General features: G+C 39.4%; 1 protein-coding gene across 9 annotated transcripts in view; it reads left to right on the plus strand.

Annotated features, from left to right (window-relative positions):
* utrn (utrophin) overlaps positions 1-24,808 on the plus strand; it is a gene marked incomplete at both ends in the record, with an annotated part of 350,347 nt that overhangs the window by 75,076 nt on the left and 250,463 nt on the right. For all 9 annotated transcript variants that reach the window (XM_079802801.1, XM_079802799.1, XM_079802800.1 and 6 more), the window contains 13 exons: positions 2,891-3,103; positions 6,360-6,541; positions 6,616-6,766; positions 13,624-13,743; positions 14,644-14,745; positions 15,424-15,531; positions 16,010-16,189; positions 16,274-16,455; positions 16,889-16,988; positions 17,070-17,157; positions 17,246-17,493; positions 18,576-18,756; positions 23,718-23,833. In XM_079802801.1, the coding sequence (XP_079658927.1) occupies positions 2,891-3,103; positions 6,360-6,541; positions 6,616-6,766; positions 13,624-13,743; positions 14,644-14,745; positions 15,424-15,531; positions 16,010-16,189; positions 16,274-16,455; positions 16,889-16,988; positions 17,070-17,157; positions 17,246-17,493; positions 18,576-18,756; positions 23,718-23,833 (1,971 nt within the window). The remainder of the gene's footprint in view (positions 1-2,890; positions 3,104-6,359; positions 6,542-6,615; positions 6,767-13,623; positions 13,744-14,643; positions 14,746-15,423; positions 15,532-16,009; positions 16,190-16,273; positions 16,456-16,888; positions 16,989-17,069; positions 17,158-17,245; positions 17,494-18,575; positions 18,757-23,717; positions 23,834-24,808) is intronic.

Genomic DNA, 24,808 nt, shown 5'->3' on the forward strand with positions numbered 1-24,808 from the left:
AAGTCTCCCCATTAAGCACCATGTCCAAAGCACACAAATGATGTTCTCATTATAATTTTATGTAGCCTTTATGACAGACCTGTTGCACTTAACTGTATTTTCCCTTTTTATAGTCATTCCAATCATATTTCTAAACCATCATGACGAACAGCGCGCATCTCAAGTGTCTCAGCTGAAGGAAATAATACATTATCTAAATGCAATTATCAGATCGATAACTATAACATTAAACATGGACACATATCGTCCGATACCGATATTGAGGCCGATATATTGTGCATCTCTAATCATGCCAGTGTCATGCTTGTTTTATTTGCACCATGGTAATTCCTCAATGTTTTTTGTGGTACCATGGTAATACCATGTTCTTGACATCTATCATGACAGTTCAATGCTTTTTTTCTTTACTTGCACAATGCTAATACCTTGTTTTTGACTTGCACAATGGCAACACCATGTTTTTCGGTTATGGCACCATGGTAATACCATGTTTTGTTCATGTCATATCCCCTGGGGCAGTGTTGCATTGCTAAGAACAGAACAGAGTTATCAGTCTAAGCTTATTATTTAGTTTCCACTGTTATAATTTTCCCCAGAGTTCCCGGGTGTGGTGCCGTTTGGTCCCCCAATGTCAGATTTCACATCAGACGAGTTCATTACCCGATTCCGTCTCTTTTATTATACAGTACAATGGCGTCTCATGAAGAAAAACCTGCTTCTATTACCACCGGACTCTCACAAATCCCGGTCGATTAGTGTTTCACTCTTATCAAAGAGCCGTGACATTTCTGGCTTGGGTGTGCTGTGGAATGTAGGTCGCGGCTTTTAGAAAAGCTGTCAGTTTTTAAGGCGTGGGACATAAACATCTGAGAATGTGGATATCACATGACCGGCCGTGTTTTGTGTTTGGCCGGCTGAGAACACGTGCCAATAACAGCATTGTCTGCGTCTGAAGGCCCTGCGATTGGCTGAGAGTTAGTGTAGTGTTGCTTGTTTCCAGTGTGCTGTTCACTCTTGAACTTCAGTAATGGTTTTCCCCATAAGTCATTCTATGGTGTGTTCAATGGTAGCAGGGTAGGCCATCTCACAACAGAAGCTTAACCAAAATGAAGCTTTTTTTTAAGGTTTTCATGCCTATTAAGCACATTTTAACACCACATTCTTATTACTAAAATGCATCTGGTTGTTTTTAAAAAGTATTTTGGTAACACTTTAGTTTAGGGTTCAATTCTTGCTATTAACTATTTGTTTATTAGCATGCATATTACTATGACATTGGCTGTTTATTATATCAATGCCTTATTCTACATCCCTTAAAATACCTCAACTTAACAATTACTTTACTAACTATTAATAAGCAGTAAATTAGGAGTTTATTGAGGCAAAAGTCGTAGTTAATAATGAGAATTGGACCCCGAACTAAAATGTGACCATTTCTTTTTTAATTGTAGTTTCATTATCAGCTGTGAGTGTAATGCAATTTTTAAATAATCTTTTTAAATCCCTAATTCATGCTGAAAAACTTTTCTACTCACAAATACAACTTACATTCAGCAATGGAGCATTAAATTGACAATAAAGACATTTATAATGTTACAAAATAGTTGGATTTTTCAGATAAAAACTTCTTATGAACTTTCTTTTCGTCAAATAATCCTGAAAAAAGTATCACGGTTTACACTAGCAATGTTTTTAACATTGATGATAATCAAATCTTGATAATAGATCATCATTAGAATGATTTCCGAAGGATCATGTGACACTCATGACTGGAGTAATGATGCTGGAAATCCAGCTTTGATCACAGCAAAACATTACATTTGACCATATATTCGTAAATTGTAATAATATTTCACAATATTACTGTTTATACTAATAATTGCTTTAATGAGCTCATTGTTTCTGCCCAAATTTAATTCATGATGTTAGCTAACTAGGTGATTTGTATATGTACATTTCTGAAATGCATATTGAAATGTGTATATGTACATCAGTGGGGAGTTTTAGCACATTTCAAGGACTATTTCCCTGTTCACACCTGGTATTAAGATGTGTTTTGGTCAATCGGATCACAAGTGGGCGACACTAAATACAGGTGTAAATGTGGTGTAAAACATTTCGAGCTGGTCCACTTTTAATTTGACCACTTCCAGAGGTAGTGGAAAACACATTAGACCGGATTGCTTTTGTAGTGTCATGTGGTTGAATGTGTTCGAACTGCCACAAAAGACTACTCTCCACCTACTGACCTAATGAGTAAACATTAAGAGAAACACACTAGCCAGACGGGATTAAACTTTGTCGGCTGGAGACCCAAGTTTGGTTCTCAGCATTCCTGATTTCTAACACACACTCACAGCGTTCGGCTGGTCTTGCATCTGTCACAGCAGAAACTAAAGCTGATGCTCTCCGTGTGTTTTTCCGTCGTCTCAGTTCACGTTCATATGTACATTTTGTGAGCTTATTTTGTCCATTAGATCAAAAATCTGAAAAAGCTCATACATTTCCCTGCCCATAGACCCTCCAAGAAATCAGGACAGGTCAACTTGTGATCCTATCGACCAAAATGCATCTTAATACCAGGTGTAAACAGTGCATGTATAAAGCCTCAGGCTGCTATCATTGGTCCTTCAAAGTCTCCTTCACTACAGCTTTCAGATTCATTAATGCCTATGCACGTTCAGATATATCATCGGTTCTCATGTGTCTCTTCACCTCACCTGTCACAGCGTTTGAACATTTGACACACGAATGCAAACACATTCAGTAAATCTCACAGACAGATGTGGAACCCGTCAATCCTCCATTTTTACATTCTTAATCATTGGTTAACATTTTATTGAACGTTCTCAAGCATTGTTTAAGTGAAGCGCTGTCTGTTCCTGTGCAGGGATCGGCTGGAGAGCCAGTGCAGGTGTGCAGCTCGCGGACGGAGACGGCCAGCGCGGTGCCGGAGGTGGAGATGGAGGTGAATCTGGACACGTATCAGATCACTCTGGAAGAGGTGCTCACCTGGCTGCTGTCGGCCGAAGACACGCTGCACATGCAAGACGACGTGTCCGACGATGTAGAGGAGGTCAAAGACCAGTTCCACACACATGAGGTATATGTGACATCTGTTCAGACGCCCAGTAGAGCTTGGGCAGAAATAAAGACTTCCAGTGAAAAATGATTGAAATTATGGTCTATTTCCCAGAATTAATACTGGATTATTCCAAAATTGGCATTATCACATGGTTATTACATTGATATGTGACCTGTGCTTGCAAAATGAGTCGCAATGAGCAATTTCAAAAATGAGTTATTGTTATTTTCACATTCTCTATTAAAAAAACCTTCAAAATGATCTATGGTTTGTTTGAATCGGACAAAAAAATGACTGAGCTACAAACGTTTGAAGTCGATAGTCAGTTAAGTCTTCTGAAGGTCCCAAAACAAAATCACCAGCAGCCATACCTTAACATCCCTGGTAATAATATCTAATTTGGCACACACCAAGTCAAAACCCATATTTATAGGAAAATATATGTTACTGAGACAGACAGCCCATATATTAAGACCTGCTGTACCGCACAGATCTAATATAATGTCACACATCAGATGTTTTTGGAAATGTACTCCTGTCAGAAAACAGACAAAAAAAGATACTTTTAGATGTTTAATTGCTATTTTGAGCATTGGGATTGCTAGACGAGGGTTTAATGAACGCATTTTTGTGAAAAATTCAAAATCAATTTTTCACTTGTTTTGCCTGTAGCTCGAAATTATCTTGTGCGCATTCCCGCTCATTTTGCCAGCACGGCACACACACACACACACACATATCATAAAATATTGATATGTCATGGCTGTGATTTGATTTAGAAATATTTGAATGTTTTCAATCCTCATCTTCCACAGTATTGATGATACACTGTTACCAACTTTTTCACACTCTTCTCTCCAACAGCGAGTTAACACATCACAGTGTGTTTTTTTTTCATTATATAGTTGTGCTTTATTTTGATTTTTTTTTTGTGGACAGATGTAAATTAAAATAATTACTATGAAATATCATTTTTTTTTAAATTTGATTAAAATAGTAATATATATATGTCTTAGTATGTATAATGTGTATAATGTATTATTGCTATTATTATTATAATATAATCCCAGCCAATAGTTCCAGTCGATAAGAAAATTCGGTAACTTTTCTTCAAGCCTTTATGTATAAAGCATTATAAAAGTACTAATGCATTAATAATGCCTTGTAATGCACCTTATAATGCATTGTATGGTCTCATGAATAACTGTAACCACAGTGATAATATTATAATCGGGGCTTGACATTAACTTTTTTGCTCACCAGCCGCTGTGGCTAATGGTTTTCCAAAGTTACTAGCCACTCTGAATTTTCACTGGCCACACCTTTGACATCGATACCATGGTGAATAACTGCCATATAGATATTTTTATATAATCTCATAATTTGGCAGTTACACTGACAGTTGACTGGGTTCACGTGAATATTCATCAAGGCTGAATTTTGACATTATTTTGTGTGATTTTGACTGTAAGAGCTCAATTTAGTACTGAGAGGCGGCTTTATGTGCACACACTTTGGGGTGTCGGCAGAATTTATGTGAAATTATGAGTAAAATGATGTGCAATAAGCGCAATCCCATGCCGAAATTCAAGCCCTGTAACACCAACAATATTAATCCAGAGCAAATTAAACAAGTGAGTGAGTGGAGGCGGGTTTGTGTGTCACTCGCTCGGAGAGATGAGAGAAAGAGACGCTGGTATCGTGTGTCTGTTCTGCAGAAAATGAGTATTGGAAGCGTTTCAGATAATTCACCATCACTATGCATCGAACATTGCACATGTTTATTATTTCAGATGACTTTAAAAGACTAAAAAAATGTATATATTACTAATTTGGGTACATTTACATTCATTAATGTTGATTAATGTACACTGTCCCTTTAAAAAAAAAAAAAAAAAAAAAAGGCTAACCAAACATTTAAATGTTCAAATGTTATGCTCGTAATGTTGTGGAAGTTTTTCCCTGTGTTTTCCAATTGTATTGAATGTATCGATATTTTTCAAGGTATTACATTGAGGTTGTAAATTCCAATACTGTGACAACACTTCTGGGATGAAGGTTTTGGTCTGCTCTTTCTCTTGAAATGTTAGTGTGGCTCGTCTTCAGATGCTCTCAGAGAACATTATCCCGACATGCCAAGAATGTGAGGAATTCTGTAAGGCAGGGAGACCTTTGACAGACAGCAGAGCCGGTGCCCATAAACTCACTCCTGACTGATAGAGAGAGAGAGAGAGAGAGAGAGAGAGAGAGAGAGAGAGAGAGAGTGCTTTACATTCCTCTCAGAAAGAGTGAGAGCGCCAATATGAGGCATTGACACAAACACAAAAGCAAGGCGAATGCGGGAAAGCTGCAATGGGCTTTTCTGGAAGCTTGAACTTGTTTGTCCCTGCACTATAGTCCCACTTTAACCATCAAACACTGACTTAATGTGCAGAAGGTTTGTTTTTGTTGTTTTGCTGTACCGAGAGAGTTTTAACCAATCATGCCATAACTTGGGTAAGACCTCCGTTCATCTTCAGAACAGAAATGAAGATATTTTAGTTGAAATCTGATGGCTCTGAAAGGCCTCCATTGGCTCAATGGCACGGTTCACTCTCAAGACCCTTAAAAGGTAATAACGACGTTGTTACAAAGTCCATCTCACTACAGTGGTTCTAAAATAACTTTATGAATCGGCGACAATAGTTTTTGTGCGCAAAAAAACCCTAAATGACGACTTATATAGTGATGACGATTTCAAAACAAGGCATCATGAAGCTTCGAAGCGTTAGGAATCAGTGAGTCGATTCAGCAGTTTGGCGGTTTGACTCACTGATTCATAACGGTTCGAAGCTTCATGAGGCCTTGTTTTGAAATCGTCATCACTATATAAGTCGTCATTTAGGGTTTTTTTGCGCACAAAAACTATTGTCGCCGATTCATAAAGTTATTTTAGAACCACTGTAGTGAGATGGACTTTGTAACGACGTCTTTAGTACCTTTTAAGGGTCTTGAGAGTGAACCGTGCCATTGTGTCAATGGAGGCCTTTCAGAGCCATCAGATTTCAACTAAAATATCTTCATTTGTGTTCTGAAGATGAACGGAGGTCTTACGGGTGTTGAACGACATGAGGGTAAGTAATTAATGACAGAATTTTTATTTTTGGGTGAACTAACCCTTTAAGGAATACCTCACATTCAAACCTGAAAATGCAATGTTGTGGAATGTGTGTGTATATATGTATATGACGTTTTTTTGTTTGCCCTGGTGACCGGTGTGTATTCTTGCCCTCAGGCCTTTATGATGGAGTTGACGGCCCACCAGAGCAGCGTGGGTAATGTGCTACAGGCGGGAAACCAGCTGATCGCTCAAGGCAATCTGAGTGAGGAAGAGGAGGATGAGATCCGAGAACAAATGACACTGCTCAACTCCCGCTGGGAAAACCTGCGGGTCGCCAGCATGGACCGCCAGTCCAGGTACGGACACGTTCCCATCCAGCTCTTCTGTTTGAGGAGAGTGCTTGAATATGACCTCTCGCCTCCATCTTCAGACTTCACGAGGTTCTGATGGACCTTCAGCAACAGCAGCTCCAGCAGCTCTCCGATTGGCTGACGCTGACAGAGGGGCGGATCCGTAAGATGGAGACCGAGCCAATAGCAGGAGGCATGGAGGGATATCTGGCCCAGTTAGAGCAACACAAAGTAAGGGACACATTTGATTCCTCTAGTAAAAATAAGACTGGGTGTGTGTCATGGTGTGTCATAATACGGTACGTTGCGATAAGTGGTTGTTTGTATCGGCCAATATGTGACTTTTTTTAAATTATCGGCATCGGCCGATGAGTTTTTCTATTTGATTGCGGTGTTGGAGACTTTTATTTTGACAGCATGAAGGACTTTTATTTTGAAACCACAGAAATCGTCAGATTCTGAGCTCTTATCCTCCATTTTCATTAGATTACTGTCTCTGTTTAACAGTTCTGTGTAATAAATTAGTAGGCAGAGCTGTTAAACAAAGAAAGTAAACCGTATACAAACTATTATAGCATTTGCTTTTCTGTTATTAGTTACAGAAAGGTAAACACCATCAGCAATCAGCCAATAGAATTCATAATAACTTTTAAAATGATTTATTTCTAATTTAGTAAATATTATTTAGAATAGAAATGCAAAAAAAGTATATTATAAATCATACACCATCGATCACCGTGCTCTCCAAGATATCGACATTGGCAATTAAAAAAATCTATATTGATCGACCACTAGTTGTAATTAGGGCTGGGCAAATCAACGCGTTAACGCGGGCGATTAATTTTTTCAGCTTAATGCATTAAAAATATTTAACGCAAATAATGCAGCCTCCGTTTTTATATCAATTTTTGCCTAGCATTACATGATTACGCTCCTATTCATGTAAATGCTTCCAAGCGCGACAATATACAAGAGAACGCGCTGTATGTCAATGTCCTGTCTGTGTGTGTGTGTGTGTGTGTGTGTGTGTGTGTGTGTCACACACACACACACACAAACTCGACACACAGACAGACTCGCGTCAGTCTCCTGCTCACATCGAGTTTTCTTTTGCTCTTGGACAAACAACACAGAGAATTTTGAGTACTCTCATATTAGGAGTCTTATTTAGTTAAATAACGTCTTTAATGAACTTAAAGAGTTGTGAGGAAATGAGATGCGCGGGACAGCGCGTCAGATCAGTGTTATGTTCGTCAGTGGCTGTTCTTAAAGTGACAGGAGCACTGATGATGCACACGCAACGGCTCGTGCACACGCAACGGCTTCTCTCTCTCCAGACAGAACGGTGTTTTCGTGTTTTCTATCTTGTGAGTCAGTGTTTTTGTACGTCCTCGTCGCATCTATCGGTTCTAAAATGTGCATACAGTCGTGAGTTTCTGCTCAACATCAGCAGACTCACATCTCTTTAGTGTGACACCTCACACACGCCGAAGCTCGGGCTGCACTGGCCGGTCGGCCTTCAACATCCCCGACCCCCAGTACTGCATCTGGCCCACAGCGGAGACGCCTTACGCGGCGCGAGATTAAGCAGAAGGGGGGTAAGCTTGAGGGTATCTGGGCTAGGCTAGCCAGCTTTCCCCACAATAAACTGGATTACATTCGATTACTGCTGTTGTGTCTTTGTTTGCGCTGTGTAATCAATGCGCGTCACTGACGCTTTTCATATGATTGGAACATATCTAAAAATAATGCTACAATCAACACTTACTCGTAACTCGTTCATCTCGACAGCTGTAATGGTACATTGCGTGTGTTACAAAGTTGGTAATAATGATGAAGACGGACTCGGTGTGACTGGGACTCGTGTTTATTCAAAACTCTCAGATACAAACATAATAAACTCGCGCTGACAGCTCAGCTCTCATAACTCAGTAGTTACTATAAATAACTTTGTTAGCAATCGCTCCGTCTCTGGTACATTAGTGATGTCCGGTTCGCGAACTAATCATTCTTTTGAACTGGTTCTTTTTAGTGAACCGAATCAGTTCACCAAATCGGACTGAATCGTTCTAAACGGTTCGCGTCTCCAGTCAGCGCTGATCCATAATTTACTAAAGTTACTAACTTTCTGACATGAGTGACAGCCCCTCCGACTAGAAATAAACGAATAACCTGAAGTATATGCTGTAACTACAACAGTTCACTGAACTGAGACGTGCTGACAGAACTGATGAGAAGTGAACTCAGGTCCATCCGTCTCTCTGGCAGCAGTTTGTGCGTCGTAGACCGCGTTAAACCACGCCCCCTTTGCTCTTTCAAATGCAAAGATGTCAGCCAATCACAACAGTGGGCGTTTTTACTGAAGTCTCACAGCAGACACGCCTCTTGAAACAGGGCATTCAGCCACAGGGCTGTATCGAAAAAATGCCTTTTATTTCTAAATTATGACATTTTATGATGTAAAAATCATACTTACAATATAAGTACACCTCAGGAAACATTATAAAATAATAGAAAAATGCCATGCCATGGGACCTTTAATGTTCCTCAAAGAACAAAGTTAACAGAGAAAATTGTAGCTTTAATGATGATAAATCTATATTTCATTTATTATTTATGCAGTTAAGAAAGGTGTTTGATAACTATTACATTTGTGTATGTCTAACAGGGAAGGCCATGGGTAAAAATAACATTTATTATAATGGGTTTATGTAAAGATTGTTTTAAGTTCATTTAATTAACAGTTGTTTTTTAAAGCCTAGCTTTCAGTTATACTGTAATGTAATGTAATGTCATTAATGTTTCATAGAGACATTAGTATCAGTGATACTGGCCTTCATAAAAAGATGCCATTACAACACATATTTAAAATATGCTGTCTTTAAATTGTTTCTACATTAATTTGGAGAGTAACTGAAATCATTACAATATCAAAGTATTAAAAACGTAAAATATTAAAAACTTGCAATTAATCGCGATTAATTACAGAAAAAAATCTGATTAATTGGTTGATTTTTTTTAATTTTTTTTATTGATTCCCAGCACTACTTTTAATGCATTTCAAAATCATAATTTGATCACAGTTGACCTTACGCAGTTACTTAAAGGTACTACCTTAAAGGTAGGTTTTCACTGCTAGTGGTCACTTATTCAAAACAAAGGTGTAGCTTGATGACGCCTTGATTTCGGGTGGGAGTTGTTGTCTTCATCTCTAGTATTGGTGGAAAAGAGTCAGACGGTTCTCAGGCAGAAATCATATTCATGGAAGAGCTAATGTATTAAAGATTTATTAACGTTACTGTAGTATGAAGCAGAGGAGAGGAACAAGGCTTCTGGAGCGATTGCTAATGAGAGACGAGCGCAACACGGCTTGAGAGCAGCGTAGATTTTATTGTGCCACAAACGAGCGCTTTTGCTTCTTCCGCTCTTGTGTGTGTGTGTGTGTGAGGTAGCGCAGCGCTGTTTTATCATATTAGACACATTTGAGTGTGTTGAAAGTTATGTTTAATGCTACTCTGTGTTCGTTCGGCGGCTGCTATGGGACACTTCTTCACATATTAGGCCTGGTAAAACATGGTACCAGAAATCTTACATATTGTGCCTTTTAATGCAGTTTATCATCATTTTGATCAAGTCAGAAAGCTCAAGCTTTTGTATTAGGTTATGTTGAAACACTAAACATTACAGTAGAAGAAATAGAGAAATCACAAAGGGGGAATCTAGTGTCAGGAAGTTGGACAGTCAGTATGCATTAAAATTGACATGAACAGTTGTTCTTCTCCCACTTTATATTAAGTGTCTTTAACAACTATGTACTGACATTGAAATTAAAGTTAACCCTTGTGCGACTTTATAGACATTTGTGTTTTTTCGAATACATTTTGGCACAGGTGTGTATTTTTATTGGAATTTTACAATTTCACCCCCATTTCCTTTAATAAATCTGTTTTACACTAGAAAATAGTTCCACTCAGGACCTTAAGGACAAAAATGTGTCTTTGTTGAAACCCATGAAAACTGTACTTTTTTAATCCCAGGGCCATTTAACAATAAAATATTTGTTAATAGGCTTTCATTCTGTTGGCAAACAATACAACATTTTACTATTTTTTTAACCAGATGGTGTCATTTTCTCAGATTTGGCCTGCAAAGCAAATACTTGCTTTATTCTTGTTTTCTGCTTTTGCAGAATATTATATTGCCCATATAATATACGCATATTATAAAGCCAATTGGATAAATTATGCATCTGTAACTGTGTGGGTGTGTTGGTATGGATGTCAGAGTGTGGTTTTGATGTGTGTAATAAAAAATGGTGTGTGTGTGTAAAATTTGATACTGCGCCCAAACAAAATCTTACTGAAAGCTCATTTTTCAACCTCAAATTTGAAACACTACTTGTTTAGATGTATGGCTTTGATTTTTCTAGCAGTTTTAGAGTTCAACATGTTTCATAAAATATATATTTAATATAAAATAATGCTCATATATAATTTTCATGAACTTAAACCTCAATAACTTTTTTCTTTGGTTTCACATTTTAAACTTTTTTTACTTCAACAATATTCTGCTAATTTAAACGAATGAAGGACAAGTCTGATCCAACGATTGCATTTTTCAAGTTTACTGGCTGATTTTGGGAACAGAACGAACAAAACTTCATTAAATAGCCTCTGGATACCTAGTGCCAAATTACATGTAATATAACACCTTTTTAACAAGGAATTTACCTTAAAAGAGGTGGTTTTGTATGTGTCCATCAGTTGAGCATGCTTTAAAGCTTAACAGACAAATGGCGGATAGCAGCTATTTGGGCTGTCCGTCATTTATCTGTGGTGAGGTCAATTGATGATTGTAAGAAATAGGAAAAAAATTGATTAAAGATGGAAAAGACAATTATGCGACAAAGTGGATATTGACTTTCGTGAACACTCTTGAAATAGCAACCTCTGGGCAATAAAAGTGTCCTTAGGAGTCCTGTGAAGTTAATGAATGACTCTCATCAGAGATCCCGTGTGTGTGTGTGTGTGTGTGTGTGTGTGTGTGTGTGTGTGTGCATAACCTGTTTGCAAATAAAAGCTTTCTCCATTGTGAATTTACCATGACTGCTGAAAGGAAAAAGAGATTGAGTTGTGAGAAGAATGAATAAGCAAATCAGCACATGCCCCAGTGAACGAGGGGCAAACACGACCTCGGCATGTTTGTTCAGCTAGTGAATGAAGAACACACACACACACGTTTACTCCCACACACATGCTTATATTTAGGAGCCTCACAGTCTCATAGGAAGGGGACCACATCACCCAAAAGCTTCCACGCTATATATGGAGACACGCACATGCACACTTTCATACTTGGTACAAAACCCTGAGTCAAAAATGTCATTTCCACCCTACAGTCCTATGTTTTTACCTCATATTCTGTGAAACATGCCAAGAACATGCCTCATATTCAGCCCGGAATCAAAAGAGGAAAAGCAACAGATAAGAAATAAAATGTTGTTTTAACGAAATTAAGCCATTTTTTTTTGTTTTTGCATCATGACAGTACTTTCATGACACAGGCATGTTTTTTTTTTTAGCTTGCTATCATATTTCATGTCCTCACACACACACACAAACTTTGTAAAACGATTAATCGCATCCAAAATAAAAGTTTGTGTTTATGTTATATGTATGTGTACTGTGTATAATTATTATGTATATTTTAATACACACACATACATGAATACAGTTAAGAAATATTTGCATGTATTTACTGTATATATATATATATATATATATATATATATATATATATATATATATATATATATATATATATATATATATATTATATATATATATATATATATATATATTATATATATATATATATTATATATATATTATATATATATATATATATATATATTATATATTATATAATTTATATTGTACACAGATCAGGCATAAAATTATGAGTGAAGTGAATACACTGATTATCTCTTCATTACAGCACCTGTTAGTGGGTGGGATATATTAGGCAGCAAGTGAACATTTTGTCCTCAAAGTTGATGTGTTAGAAGCAGGAAAATTGTCAAGCGTAAGGATTTGAGCGAGTTTGACAAGGGCCAAATTATGATGGCTAGACAACTGGGTCAGAGCATCTCCAAAACTGCAGCTCTTGTGGGGTGTTCCCGGTCTGCAGTGGTCAGTGTCTATAAAAAAAGTGCTCCAAGGAAGGACCAGTGGAGAACCGGCAACAGGGTCATGTGGGTGCATGTGCGTGGCTTACCTGGGGAACACATGGCACCAGGTGCACTATGGGAAGAAGGCAAGCCGGCGGAGGGAGTGATGCTTTGGGCAATGTTCTGCTGGGAAACCTTGGGTCCTCCATCCATGTGGATGTTACTTTGACACGTCCCACCTACCTAAGCATTGTTGCAGACCATGTACAGCCTTTCATGGAAACGCTATTCCCTGGTGACTGTGGCTCTTTCAGCAGATAATGCGCCGCCACAAAGCAAAAATGGTTCAGGAATGGTTTGAGGAGCACAACGAGTTTGAGGTGTTGACTTGGCCTCCAAATTCCCCAGATCTCAATCCAATCGAGCATCTGTGAGATGTGCTGAACAAACAAGTCCGATCCATGGAGGCCCCACCTCACAACTTACAGGACTTAAAGGATCTGCTGCTAACATCTTGGAGCCAAATACTACAGCACACCTTCAGGGGTCTAGTGGAGTCCATGCCTCGACGGGTCAGGGCTGTTTTGGCAGCAAAATGAGGGACCAACACAATATTAGGATGTTAGAAAATGTTATGCCTGATCGATGTATAAAAATATTTAAAGAAAATTCTAAATATATATGTATAGTAAATAGTTCCCCTTTTTCAATGCATGTGTTTACATAATATATATGTGTGTGTGTGTGTGTACTGTTTTATGTATATATAAATACACACACGTGATAATTGTGAATAATCATTTGATTTTTTATATGTACAGTATAATTGAGCCTAAATTAAGAAAATTGACAATGTAAATTAAAACAGGTATGCTTTAGACCCTAACCGTTGACCTTTGTCCATGCTCTACATCCGCAGGTGTTGCAGAATGATCTGGAGGTGGAGCAGGTAAAGGTGAACTCCCTCACGCACATGGTTGTAGTTGTGGACGAGAACAGTGGGGAGAGCGCCACTGCTGCCCTCGAGGACCAACTGCAGGTAGTGAACAACAATAGGATAAAATGCTGCAGTAGGGCAGTTTGGATTGTCTGGTCAGATTTAGAAATCATTAGTGAGCATACCACAACTTTCTGAGTGTCATTTGGTGTTTCTTCAGCACTAATTTTCATGTACCCGTAGTGAAACAAAACGCAATCAGTGGTTCAGATGGCTGAATACTTACTGATAATATTTATATTTTGATTAATTGTTCATTCCTGCTATCAAAGGACATTTTTAGAGAGTATTGCTTTAAATTGAAGTAGACAATGGCACTGTTATTTGACAGTAGCTACCTGTGGTGCTGCTTGACTAGAGATCAAGGTGAATGCTGTGGTTAAATCTTACAGTGAATGCAGAAATAGATTTACATTTACATTTAGTCATTTAGCAGACGCTTTTATCTAAAGCGACTTACAAATGAGTGCAATAGAAGCAACTAGGACAGTCAAGGGCAACAATATGCAAGTGCTGTAACAAGTCTCAATTAATCTAGAACATAATTTTTTTATATATATATTATTAAATAGACAAACAGAAAATGAATAGTGAGATAAGTGCTATTCTTGACTGGTCAGGTGCTGCTGGAAAAGATGCGGTTTTAGATGTTTCTTGAAAATGGCTACAGACTCGGCCGCTCGAATTGAGATAGAATTGAAATAGATGAATCCTATAGTACATTTCTTCCTAGTAAAGAGCAAATGTAATCAAACCAAGTTGTTTTCAGCTTCTTCCATGGGTGTACTGATAGCTCTTCCAGGGAATGAGATCTATTAATGCAGTGCAGCAAGGAACTTGGACCTGAACAGATATTTGACACTCCCAGAGGCCATAAAAGTATGTGAAAAGTCATTCAGTGAATAACTTTCTCTCTTTTGTTTTCCCTTCTGTTCTTCACAGTCACTGGGGGAGCGCTGGGCGGCAGTGTGTCGCTGGACGGAGGAACGCTGGAACAAACTCGAGGAAACACAGCTTGTGTGGCAGCGGCTGCTGGACGACCAGGTGAGGCCTGATATCAAGTTACAAATCACAAAATTGATTATGAGGCCGATAATGATCATTGATAATTACTGGAAAGTTTGAGTACTTAAATATATTTCGTTTTGCCCACCCATACACGAATTTCAATCTAGCACAAACCTGACGTTACTACAGCCGCTGGCCAAAAAATTATCCGAGGTGTGCCTCAGGGCTCGGTGTTGGGCTCCATTGTGTTGTGCTCTTATCTTGGACTTTGAATGTTAATAGAATGCATTTATGGGTCAGGTTGCTATTTTTAACATTTCAGACCGCATTCTGGGAAAGGGTGAGATTGAATTATGGCTGTTTATGACCTGCAGATATCATTACCATTGACCCAGTACATCATTAGTGTTGAGTGCACACAATCTTTTTCTCCCACTTCACCCGTCTAGACCACTTTCGTCAGTCTGCAGTATAAACTAAAACTGAACTGATGTAGATAAGGTGATTTTCTACAGTAAATTAGTGTTTTTTTGTATTGCTTGTATGCCAAAGTACTGTGGCATGATTATTTTCTCTTTGTATTGGGAGCAATATATGAATGATACTGCATTTGTGCTTTGGAAAATGAACTTTTTTTTGTATTCCAGAGTACTATTCTTCTCATCACTTGACTTATTTAAATGTCTTATTATTTCTATCTTTTTGTCCACTCAGAGTTTGTTTGGATCATGGCTAGCAGAACAGGAGAAGGCCTTGAGGGAAGTTCAGGCCTGTGATTTTAAAGACCCCGGTGAAATAAATGGCAGCGTCCGCAGATTAGCCGTGAGTAAACACACATGCATAACTGTGTATTTATATCGTATAGCTCTGAATATTCCATGTTTAATAAGTCCATGTTTTTTCTTTCTTAGAAATACATCAGAAAAAACGGGTTCGTCTTATATTCAGGGTTTAGACTTTTACATGTTAGGAATACACCCGCAACAATTGGTGGCGCCAAATACGCGCAAAACGAGTGTGCTAAGAAATACAGTGTGTTAGCGTGTACGATCACGAGCGCAAAAAGACGATCTTAAAAACGCTAAAGGCTTGTTTACACCAAAAATGATAACTATGAAGATAACTATATTAGCGTCCACACCAGTGGACAATATTGGTCTTGAAAAAGGGCGGGTCGTCTTATAATCAGGGTCATCTTATATTTGGAACAATACGGTAGTTTAGGCTATGAAAACAATTAACATTATTCAGCTGAATTTTGCCTGGTTGATAAGAGCATCACTGTTTTGCCCTCTGGCAGAGTCTTAAGGAGGATATGGCTCAGAAGCGGAGGACCCTGAGTGCTCTGTCAGATGCTGGACAGGATGTGATGGTGCTGTTAAACAGTCCAGCCGCAGCTCAGAGGATTGAGACAGACACAGACCAATTGACCCAACGCTGGGACAACCTGGTCCAAAAACTCGAGGACTGCTCCAGTCAGGTCAGATACACATCTCTCTTGTGTGTATCATTGCACATTAGCTTTTTATATAACATTGGTTCCAAGTGTCTGTTCTGTTTCCAGGTAACCGAAGCAGTGTCTGTGACCGGGATGTCCCAGGTACAGGAGAGGTTTGTCATGGAGACGGTCACAACAACAGTAACAACACGGATGGAGAAGACCTTCACCAGCAGCGACCGAGAGCTACCACCACCCGCCCCACCCAAAAGACGACATCTAGATACAGACGGAGAGCTCAGGAGACTGTACGACAAACACAAACAAACAAATGCAGTTGCAATTTTTTGAGAAAAGACGCAGGAGAATCAGTCATTTTAGGTCAAAGTAAAAAATCCTGGTGTTTATCCTGCAATGCACTACACAGATATCAAATCATAAGAGCCAGCAATTATTGTACCTGTTTGACACAGGCTACCAGATGTCATTCCAGACAGTGTTTTTTTATTAGTTAAAATGTCACATTTCAAGCATTACAGATTACCAGCTGTTCAAGCAAAATATAATCAGTACATTTTTAATGTTAAAGTTATGTCTGTTGTGATAACTAGCACATCTTGTGAATGTTTTTTGTGAATGTTAGCATAAGCTACATCGTGTTTACACACACTGCACTGTTGTTCTGCTCAGCTGTATCACTCCCTCATGTCAACCCCCATGTGATGTGTTTGTGTTTTTTAGAGCTGAAACTGATGTTCCCAAGCTTTTGTCGCGGCTGGCTGCATGGAAATCATCCGCCCGAGCTGCTGGAGACTCGCCTGTCCTGAAGGAAAAACTACAGGTGACATACTGTGTTGACCCACACTAACATTTACTTGTTCATATATTTGGCCTACTGAATTATTTTGTCCCGTCTCTGTAGCTCCTGGGGGTGGAGCTTGCTGAAAACGAGGGGTCTGTGAAAGAGGTGGTGCAGAAAGGAGAGAAGATAATTGAACAGTTGGAGAAAGGTAGGGAATTATTATGGGGGATTTCCTCAAGATAAATGATGGTTCTTGTGTTCTCCTACGATTAAATTCACTCAATCTGTCTTTATAGAAGGTCTGTCTTCAGAGGTTGCCCGTTCTAGCCTGGACTCTGCACGTAAGGAATGGGAGAGCTGCCAAACCCTGATCCAGGATCTGAGGAACCAAGCTCAGGTTCTAGAGCGGGTGGAGGCGGTTCTATCAGGACTGAAGGCTATAGATGGAGTCCTGCAGGAACAGGAGACATGGTTGATCTCCTCAAAAGGCTTTAGAGCAAAAGACAACCAGCAGGAACTCCAGACACTCAGAGATGACTGCGAGGTCAGTCAAATACCAGGCCCCTTTATGCAAGATACTGTTCTCAAATCAGATGTTAACAGGAATTTAACTGTACACTCTTAAAAATAAAGGTTCCAGAAAAGGTTTTCGCAGCAATACAATAGAACCATTTAGGATTCCTCAAAGATCCTTTCAGCGAACAGTTCTTGAAATAACCATTTGAAGAACATTTAAAAATCGAAATAACTTTTTTTCCACTATACCCTCTTAAAAAATAAGAAAAAAGGTTATTTTGATTATTAAAATGTGATTTTACACACTAAAAAAAAAGGTTATTTGGGGAACCTTGTCCCGTTTGAAACCTTAATTTTTATTTTAGTGTAAAGAACCTTTTTTTGTGCAATTGAAACGTTCCATGAATGTCATGTTACAATTGTCACTTTTTGAGGGTGAGCAAAAACGCACCGTTTTTGTGTGTGTCCCTTTAAATGCAAATGAGCTGGTGCTCTCCACCCACTTTCAAGAAGACAATTAGCATATTCTGTCATGATGATCAATAAATCGCTCGTGTGGGAACTGTTGTAAGATGCTCAGAGCCAGAGAATATCTGAAGAGAGAGCAGGTGTAGTTTAGTTTAATCATGGCTATAACTTATGTGGTCATCTTGCTTTATGAAGTGCTATTGCGTTTGTGTTTGTACTGTATTGCAATAAAAGACGGATGCGACAGCTTGAGCGACTCCCGAATGTGCTCGACCACAACAACTCTTCCTCTTCTCAAAATGGCCTTTGTTGTGTGTTCCTGGGGGCGGGGTTTATGTACATTTTAGGGTTAGTGATGTCACCGTGAAGAAGCTTGTGTAGTCCCTCCTAGCCGTTTGTTGTAGTCCTTAAAAAGCGATTTCTGTCAAATAAAATATCTCCCTTTGCTTTGAACTTTGAGCGTCGTAACTTTGCAGATGTTGTTTATGTGCAAACAGCAACATTACACACTAACTAAAGTTAAAAAATGTCATCATATTCAAGGACCCCTTTAAGTGTAACATGCTAAACACAACTCAGAATGCCTTATGTGATTTCTGCAGAGTTGTTAACAGAGCAAATGTGTACTTTATATGGCTTCAGGCTCGGATAGCAGAGCTGGAAAAGCTTCAGCCGCAGGTGGAAGATCTCTGTGCTCAGACGGAGCGTCTGACTGCAGAACCCGGTGTCCCTGATAGCCTGAGGCCCAGTGTGACGGCGCTGGCATCACGCCACAGCTCAACTAATCAAGAGCTCAAGGCACGGCGGCAGGACTTCACTTCAGGTATAATACATTGCCAAATTACAGCCCTTACAAAACACTCTCATAACATTTAAAGAATGTTGCTCCAGCCTGCAATTTGAGGGAACTTGGGATTGGGAAAATTGGTAGTTGAGCTTTTCATTCTAAGGTACAAATCAAGGAGAAATTAAATCACTTCTGGAGAAAGAACAGAACATTCCTTACAGGATTGCTTTTAAAGGGATAGATCACCCAAAAAGGAAAATGCTGTCATCATTTACTCACCCTCAAGTTGTTCCAAACCTGTATGAGATTGTATTCAGCAGAAGAAAGAAACTCATACAGGTTTTGAACAACTTGAGGGTGAGTAAATGATGACCTTTAAAGGAAATAGTTCAGCCAACAATGTAATTGTTTATTCATTCCAACACAGACGACTTGGTTTCTTCAGTCGAACACAAAAGGAGACATTTTGAAGCATGTTCAACATGCTCTTTTCATACTATAAAATAGATTGTAACTGGTTCTAAAGCTTCAAAAAAGACACAATATTACCTCAAAAGTTTATGCGAGTGTCTGCTTTGATAGCATTCAAATTGAAATGGAGCCTCATCAGTTTCAAACACTCTACATAGGTAATAACGCCACAAAAGATAGCACAGCACACTCCTCTCAAACTTGATTTCAATAGAGCCGTTAGCATGTTGCTAAGTGACTCGTCGCTTTACTGCCATTCACAACTCCTCTCCCATGGCCTCATGGGATAGTAAAGTGTCCATCATATGTGCACTTCAGAATCTCGCAGGAAGTAGTAGGTACTTTTTGCCTACTCTTTTATGAGTACTGTGAATTCGGACATACTACTTTTGTCACATACTGTTTTCCACATATGATGGACACTTTACCATCCCATGAGATATAATAGGGCATGGGCATCGGAAACAAGAAAAAATGTGTGCGGGTCCTCCCCCAGAATTTTTTTTACTGGAATAGATGCCATTTACATTAAAGCTACACTATGTAACTTTTCCGTCCACTAGAGGTCGCCTGTTCAAAACAAAGGCGTAGTTTGATGACGCCACGTTTGAGCGCAGAATCGTGGGACATGTGGTCTTCACCTCACAGCCGGTGGAAAAGAGTCAGGATAGGACTCGGGCAGAAATCATGTTGATGGATGCGATTATTAACGTTACTGTAGTGAAGCAGAGCAGGACCGAGTGTTGTGGAGCTGAGTAAGGCCGCAGGAGCGATTGAAGAGCGGGACTGTTATTATGGCATAGTCGTCGGCGGGACTTTTATCATGACACAGTTACCGGCGCCACTTCCTCTTTTCCAGTCATGAGTATGAGGTAACACAACTCTGTTTATCGTATTAGATATATCTGAGTGTGTTGAAAAGGAAGTTATGACGTTCGCTCGGCGGCTGCTATGACACTTGTTCACACTGCAGTGAGAGTACAGCGTTTCTGCTAAATAAAACCGGAAACCGAGGGTAACGCAGATCTGACGCAATCGACAGGCGACTCCCTCACACGCATAACTCACACATCCCGGTTCCTTGGTTAAAATAGCAATTTCTCACGATTTACAAATAGTTGGAAACATTTGGGATATTCTAAGTACTCAACTGAACAAAATATATAACACTGGCCTAGTGGTTTTTGGATATTTTACTGCAAAAATCTTACATAGTTCACCTTTAAGTGCAAATATCCCGTCTTGTTTACTAAACATTTTTTAAACAAAATTACGGAAGACACTGAATCTTTCATAGCGGCAATAGTGTAGGGGTAAGTCACATGGCAGAAAGTTTTGACTCAAATCGACCCGAGGTTCGAACCCGCCACTCTACTCCCTTTTCCCATCACATATCAGATCGGAAAGGCATTTATTTTCAATAAAAAGGAAGAAAATATTTGAAAAGTGGAAATAAAGCATCTAACGTGTATTTAATAGTAGAGTGTTTATTCGTTAGGGGTAAGTGAACAGACATATGCGCTGAATTAGAGATGGTAAAAGTGAGTGGGTCCAATATCATTGGTCTTAAGAAGTGGGTGGGTCTTGTCCCCCCCAACATAAAACGGTTCTGACGCCCATATAGTAGGGAAGTAGGGAAATTCAGATGTAGCCAGACACCTTTTTATATAAAGTTTACTTTAGCATTTACATTAAATGAACAGTTCTGAATTTTTTTTTTTTTCATTTTGAGCTAAAAAGACAAAATGTATAATATTGTTGTCAGATTTCATTGATGATTTCAAATATCTGATGACTGTGGTCTCGACTTGGCCTGACAAGCCAGACCCACATCAAGATGTTGAACTCTCCATTGGCAGGGCTCAATCTGAGGGGCGGGATAAACGGTTGTCTTTCAAATTCCCTCTGCACGCAATAGGATAGCGCCACAACCAACCAGAGCAGCGAAGAAGGTGAAGAGGAGCGAGTTGATAGATTAAACTTTTGCTGTATCCGGTCGGCAAAACTCTGAACTTATCTTCCTTTCTTAAGAAGGACTTCAGTGCCGTTCTTTGTTCTTTTCTCAAAGAAAAGCTTAACTCCAAGTCTTCCAGAGTCGCGGCCAAAGCCGATTCGAAAGACCGCCGTTCGCCCACTTCTCTGTTTACGAGTAGCAACGTGGAACCGCCACAACTCTGCCGTCATTATGTTTAGCCCGCCCACCGACTCTACACACGCTGTGATTGGCCTGACCAGAGTTTGGTTTTTCCAGCTCGCAAGCCAACGGAGAGTTGCTAGACGCCCTGGCCGCAAATGACATCTGCTGCCGCTAGGGTGCGTCTAGATTTCTAGGCTAGTCTCGACTAGCAGTTTTTGAGATGTAGTACTTTTGTAGCTACTCTTGCCTTAAATGGACTTTGTTGATACTCTGATAAGCATAAGCAAATACAGCACAGGAATACATAGGAATATAGGGTAAAAGGCTAGACTGGGTAAACACATCCGATCTGCCGGAGATTTGATTTCGCCCTGCAGCTCAGGCTGGAAACCTGTATATATTTTGGTATTTGGTCCATTACAATTTTGCGGGGACCAATCACAAATCGGCTTATCTACCTGGCGCGCTATTGGCGGGTTTAACACGATGACGGATAGAGAAGTGTTTTCTACCCAGTGTTTTACTCATACTTCCCAAATTGACTACCATGTGCACACACTCTCTGCACTGCAAACGAAGCACAGAGGATCTGAATACACTGACAAACATGTAAGCTGGAGTTTAGCAATCTCTATTGCGATATATCTGCTCATATGAGTGTGTCATACAGCCAGTCTGGGTTGCTTCACGAGTTTGCTGAGACTAAATCTGCCATCAAACCATCTCAGACATGAATCTTGGGTTTATTCTTTGCCATTGTGGTTGCTGAATAAATGCACTTACGACAATAAAATAGTTAACATAGTTTGGGATTATTGGGCTTTTGGGATTTTTGATTCCCTGATAAAATGCAATCCTTGAATGTTCTGTAAGTCACTTGGGATAAAACGTCTGGCTTACATAGTGACCTTAAACTGCATCCACAGAGAGATTGAGGCCCAGTGAGGTTTTTTACAAGTCCAGGGATTTGAAATGGTGCCAAGATGGACAGTCCCTCTCTTTCTCTGTCTCGGTTTCCCTCGTCCTCATCAGTTTTATTGAAAGACAGAAATGGTGACGTACGCAACAGGTAAATCATTTGTGGAGCCAACAAGAGAGAGCAGTCTATTTATGGCTGTAACGTCAGTGTGGCCCCCTGAGAAAGCTTTTAAACACTGATAAACCTCTGAGAGAGAGTGTGTGTGTGTGTGTTGTGCTTGAAACAGCTCCAAGTAAGATCACGTCAGTGTTTAACCTTAAAGCTTCAGCAAATCTCTCTTACAGCCACATCTAGCTAGCCATGGAAATGAGGACATGCCAGAGCCTTCTATTGTTTTATGTACAGCTAATCATATTGACTTTATTAAACCAGAATGTAAACAACAACAAAATGTTTCTTTAGTTAAAAATTATTTTTCCTAACTGAGCACATCCCCAGGTAATTTGTCAGATTTAGCTAACATCTGGGGACCATTTTGTACACTGACAGTCTGCTGATGTATTTATATAAAGCTTACTATAATGATTAAAAACTAGTGTTATACATATAGTGCTCGTTTTTAATGCTATATATATAATTATTATTGTTTACTTTATTAATAGTAGTTTTGCATTCAAGGATGTCATCCAAAAAAATGTTTTTTTAGCCCTTTTCCCTCCAATGTAAAGCGGCATACAAACAAACAGTTTAATGTCGTGGGACAATCGGAAACCTAATGTTCCATTATTTGACTTGTTGACCTCTAACATCTGGGATCCAAGCTAACCACACACACACACACACACACACACGCGCACACACACACACACACACACACATGTTTGTTTTTGTGAAATGTGAGGACATTCCATATAGGCGTAATGGTTTTTATACCGTACAAACCGTATTTTCTATCCCCTTACACTGCCCCTCCCCCTAAACCTAGCCCTCACAGGAGACTGTGCAGTTCACTTTCTGTGAAAAAAAACTTGTTCTGTATGATTTATAAGCATTTTGAAAAGTGAGGACATGGGGAACGTCCTCATATTTCACCCTCTTTTTGTAATACCTATGTCATACCCATGTCATTATACACATTTGTGTCCTGATATTTCACAAAAACATGCCCACACACACACATACACACACACACACACACACACACACACACACACACACACACACACACACACACACACACACACACACACACACACACACACACACACACACACACACACACACACACACACACACACACACACACACACACACACACACACACAATTGGCCACTTCTAAGATGTTGAAGACTAAAATAACTGCCTGTGGTTATTTTAGTCTTCAACATCTTAGAAGTGGCCAATTCAAGAAAGAAAGAAAGAAAGAAATGTTGTCTGTCTCTAATGCGTTTGTGTGTTTCTCTGTGTAGTTTTGTCCGGGCTGGTGGGGTCCAGAGCGCTGCAGGAGACCGTGTCCAGACTGAATACCATCAGCGCTGACATCAGCGACATAACCACCGCTGAACAGGGACTCGTTAAAGCTCAGGTGTGTGTGACATAAATGCTTGTATTCAGGGTCCAGAATTCACTTTTTCTCCCTCTTCCCACATGTATACTCTACTCTCCACTGCGGTGAAAGCTGTTGAAGATGTGATTCACAGCAGATGCTTGCTGTAGTAGATGATTTGTATGTTTTCGATATGAATCGCTCTCGTCTCTTATAGTAAATCAATGACAGTCAAGGCCCGTTCACACCAAGGACCGTAACAATAACTTTAAAGTTTTAATAATCGCTCCAATTCTGTGAAAATAGTGAAGTTCACACCGCAGCTATAGCAGTAACAGCACAGAGGAACAATATTCAAAATTGATTTATTCCAGCTAATGAACATTAAAAAAACAGCCAATCAGAATCCACCTTCTTTTAAAGACTTTTAAAGAGCTTGAGTACTTGACGTGGCAGATGACAAAACTTCAGCACGTTTACAGTAAACCAGAGTGTTATCGTGTGTTGGTGCGGAGTAAAATTTCAACAATCGTAATATGATTGCACTCAGCAGCATCTTTAAAAAAAAAAAACAATTTCAACAATCGTAATATGATTGCACTCAGCAGCATCTTTAAAAAACAAAACAATTCTACACAGTAAATCCAAGGGCCCTATCATACACTGCAGCTGTTTTATGCTAGTTATTGCAGTTATTGTTTTCATGTCCAGAGTCACGTTGTTTAAATAGCAACTATTGATGCGTCACTATTTTGAGGAACTGAAAATGACTGCGCCATTGACCAGCAAAAACCTGGTCTAAAGTCACTAGTGCAGTATTTATTGTGTTATTTAAAGGGTGTGTTATGCTGCGTTCACAGCGAACGCGAATAGAGCGTCTGCCGTGATACGCGCTTAATGCGCGAGTGGTGCTTTTTGTGCATTCACGCGTTTGAAGCGAATTCGCGTCTGACGCCTGAGTTGAAAAATCTGAACTTTGGCGTCAATTCGCGCCGCATTAACCAATCAGGAGCC

Source organism: Gobio gobio (assembly GCF_949357685.1).
Source record: "Gobio gobio genome assembly, chromosome: 21".
In the NCBI taxonomy this organism is placed as follows: Eukaryota; Metazoa; Chordata; class Actinopteri; order Cypriniformes; family Gobionidae; genus Gobio; species Gobio gobio.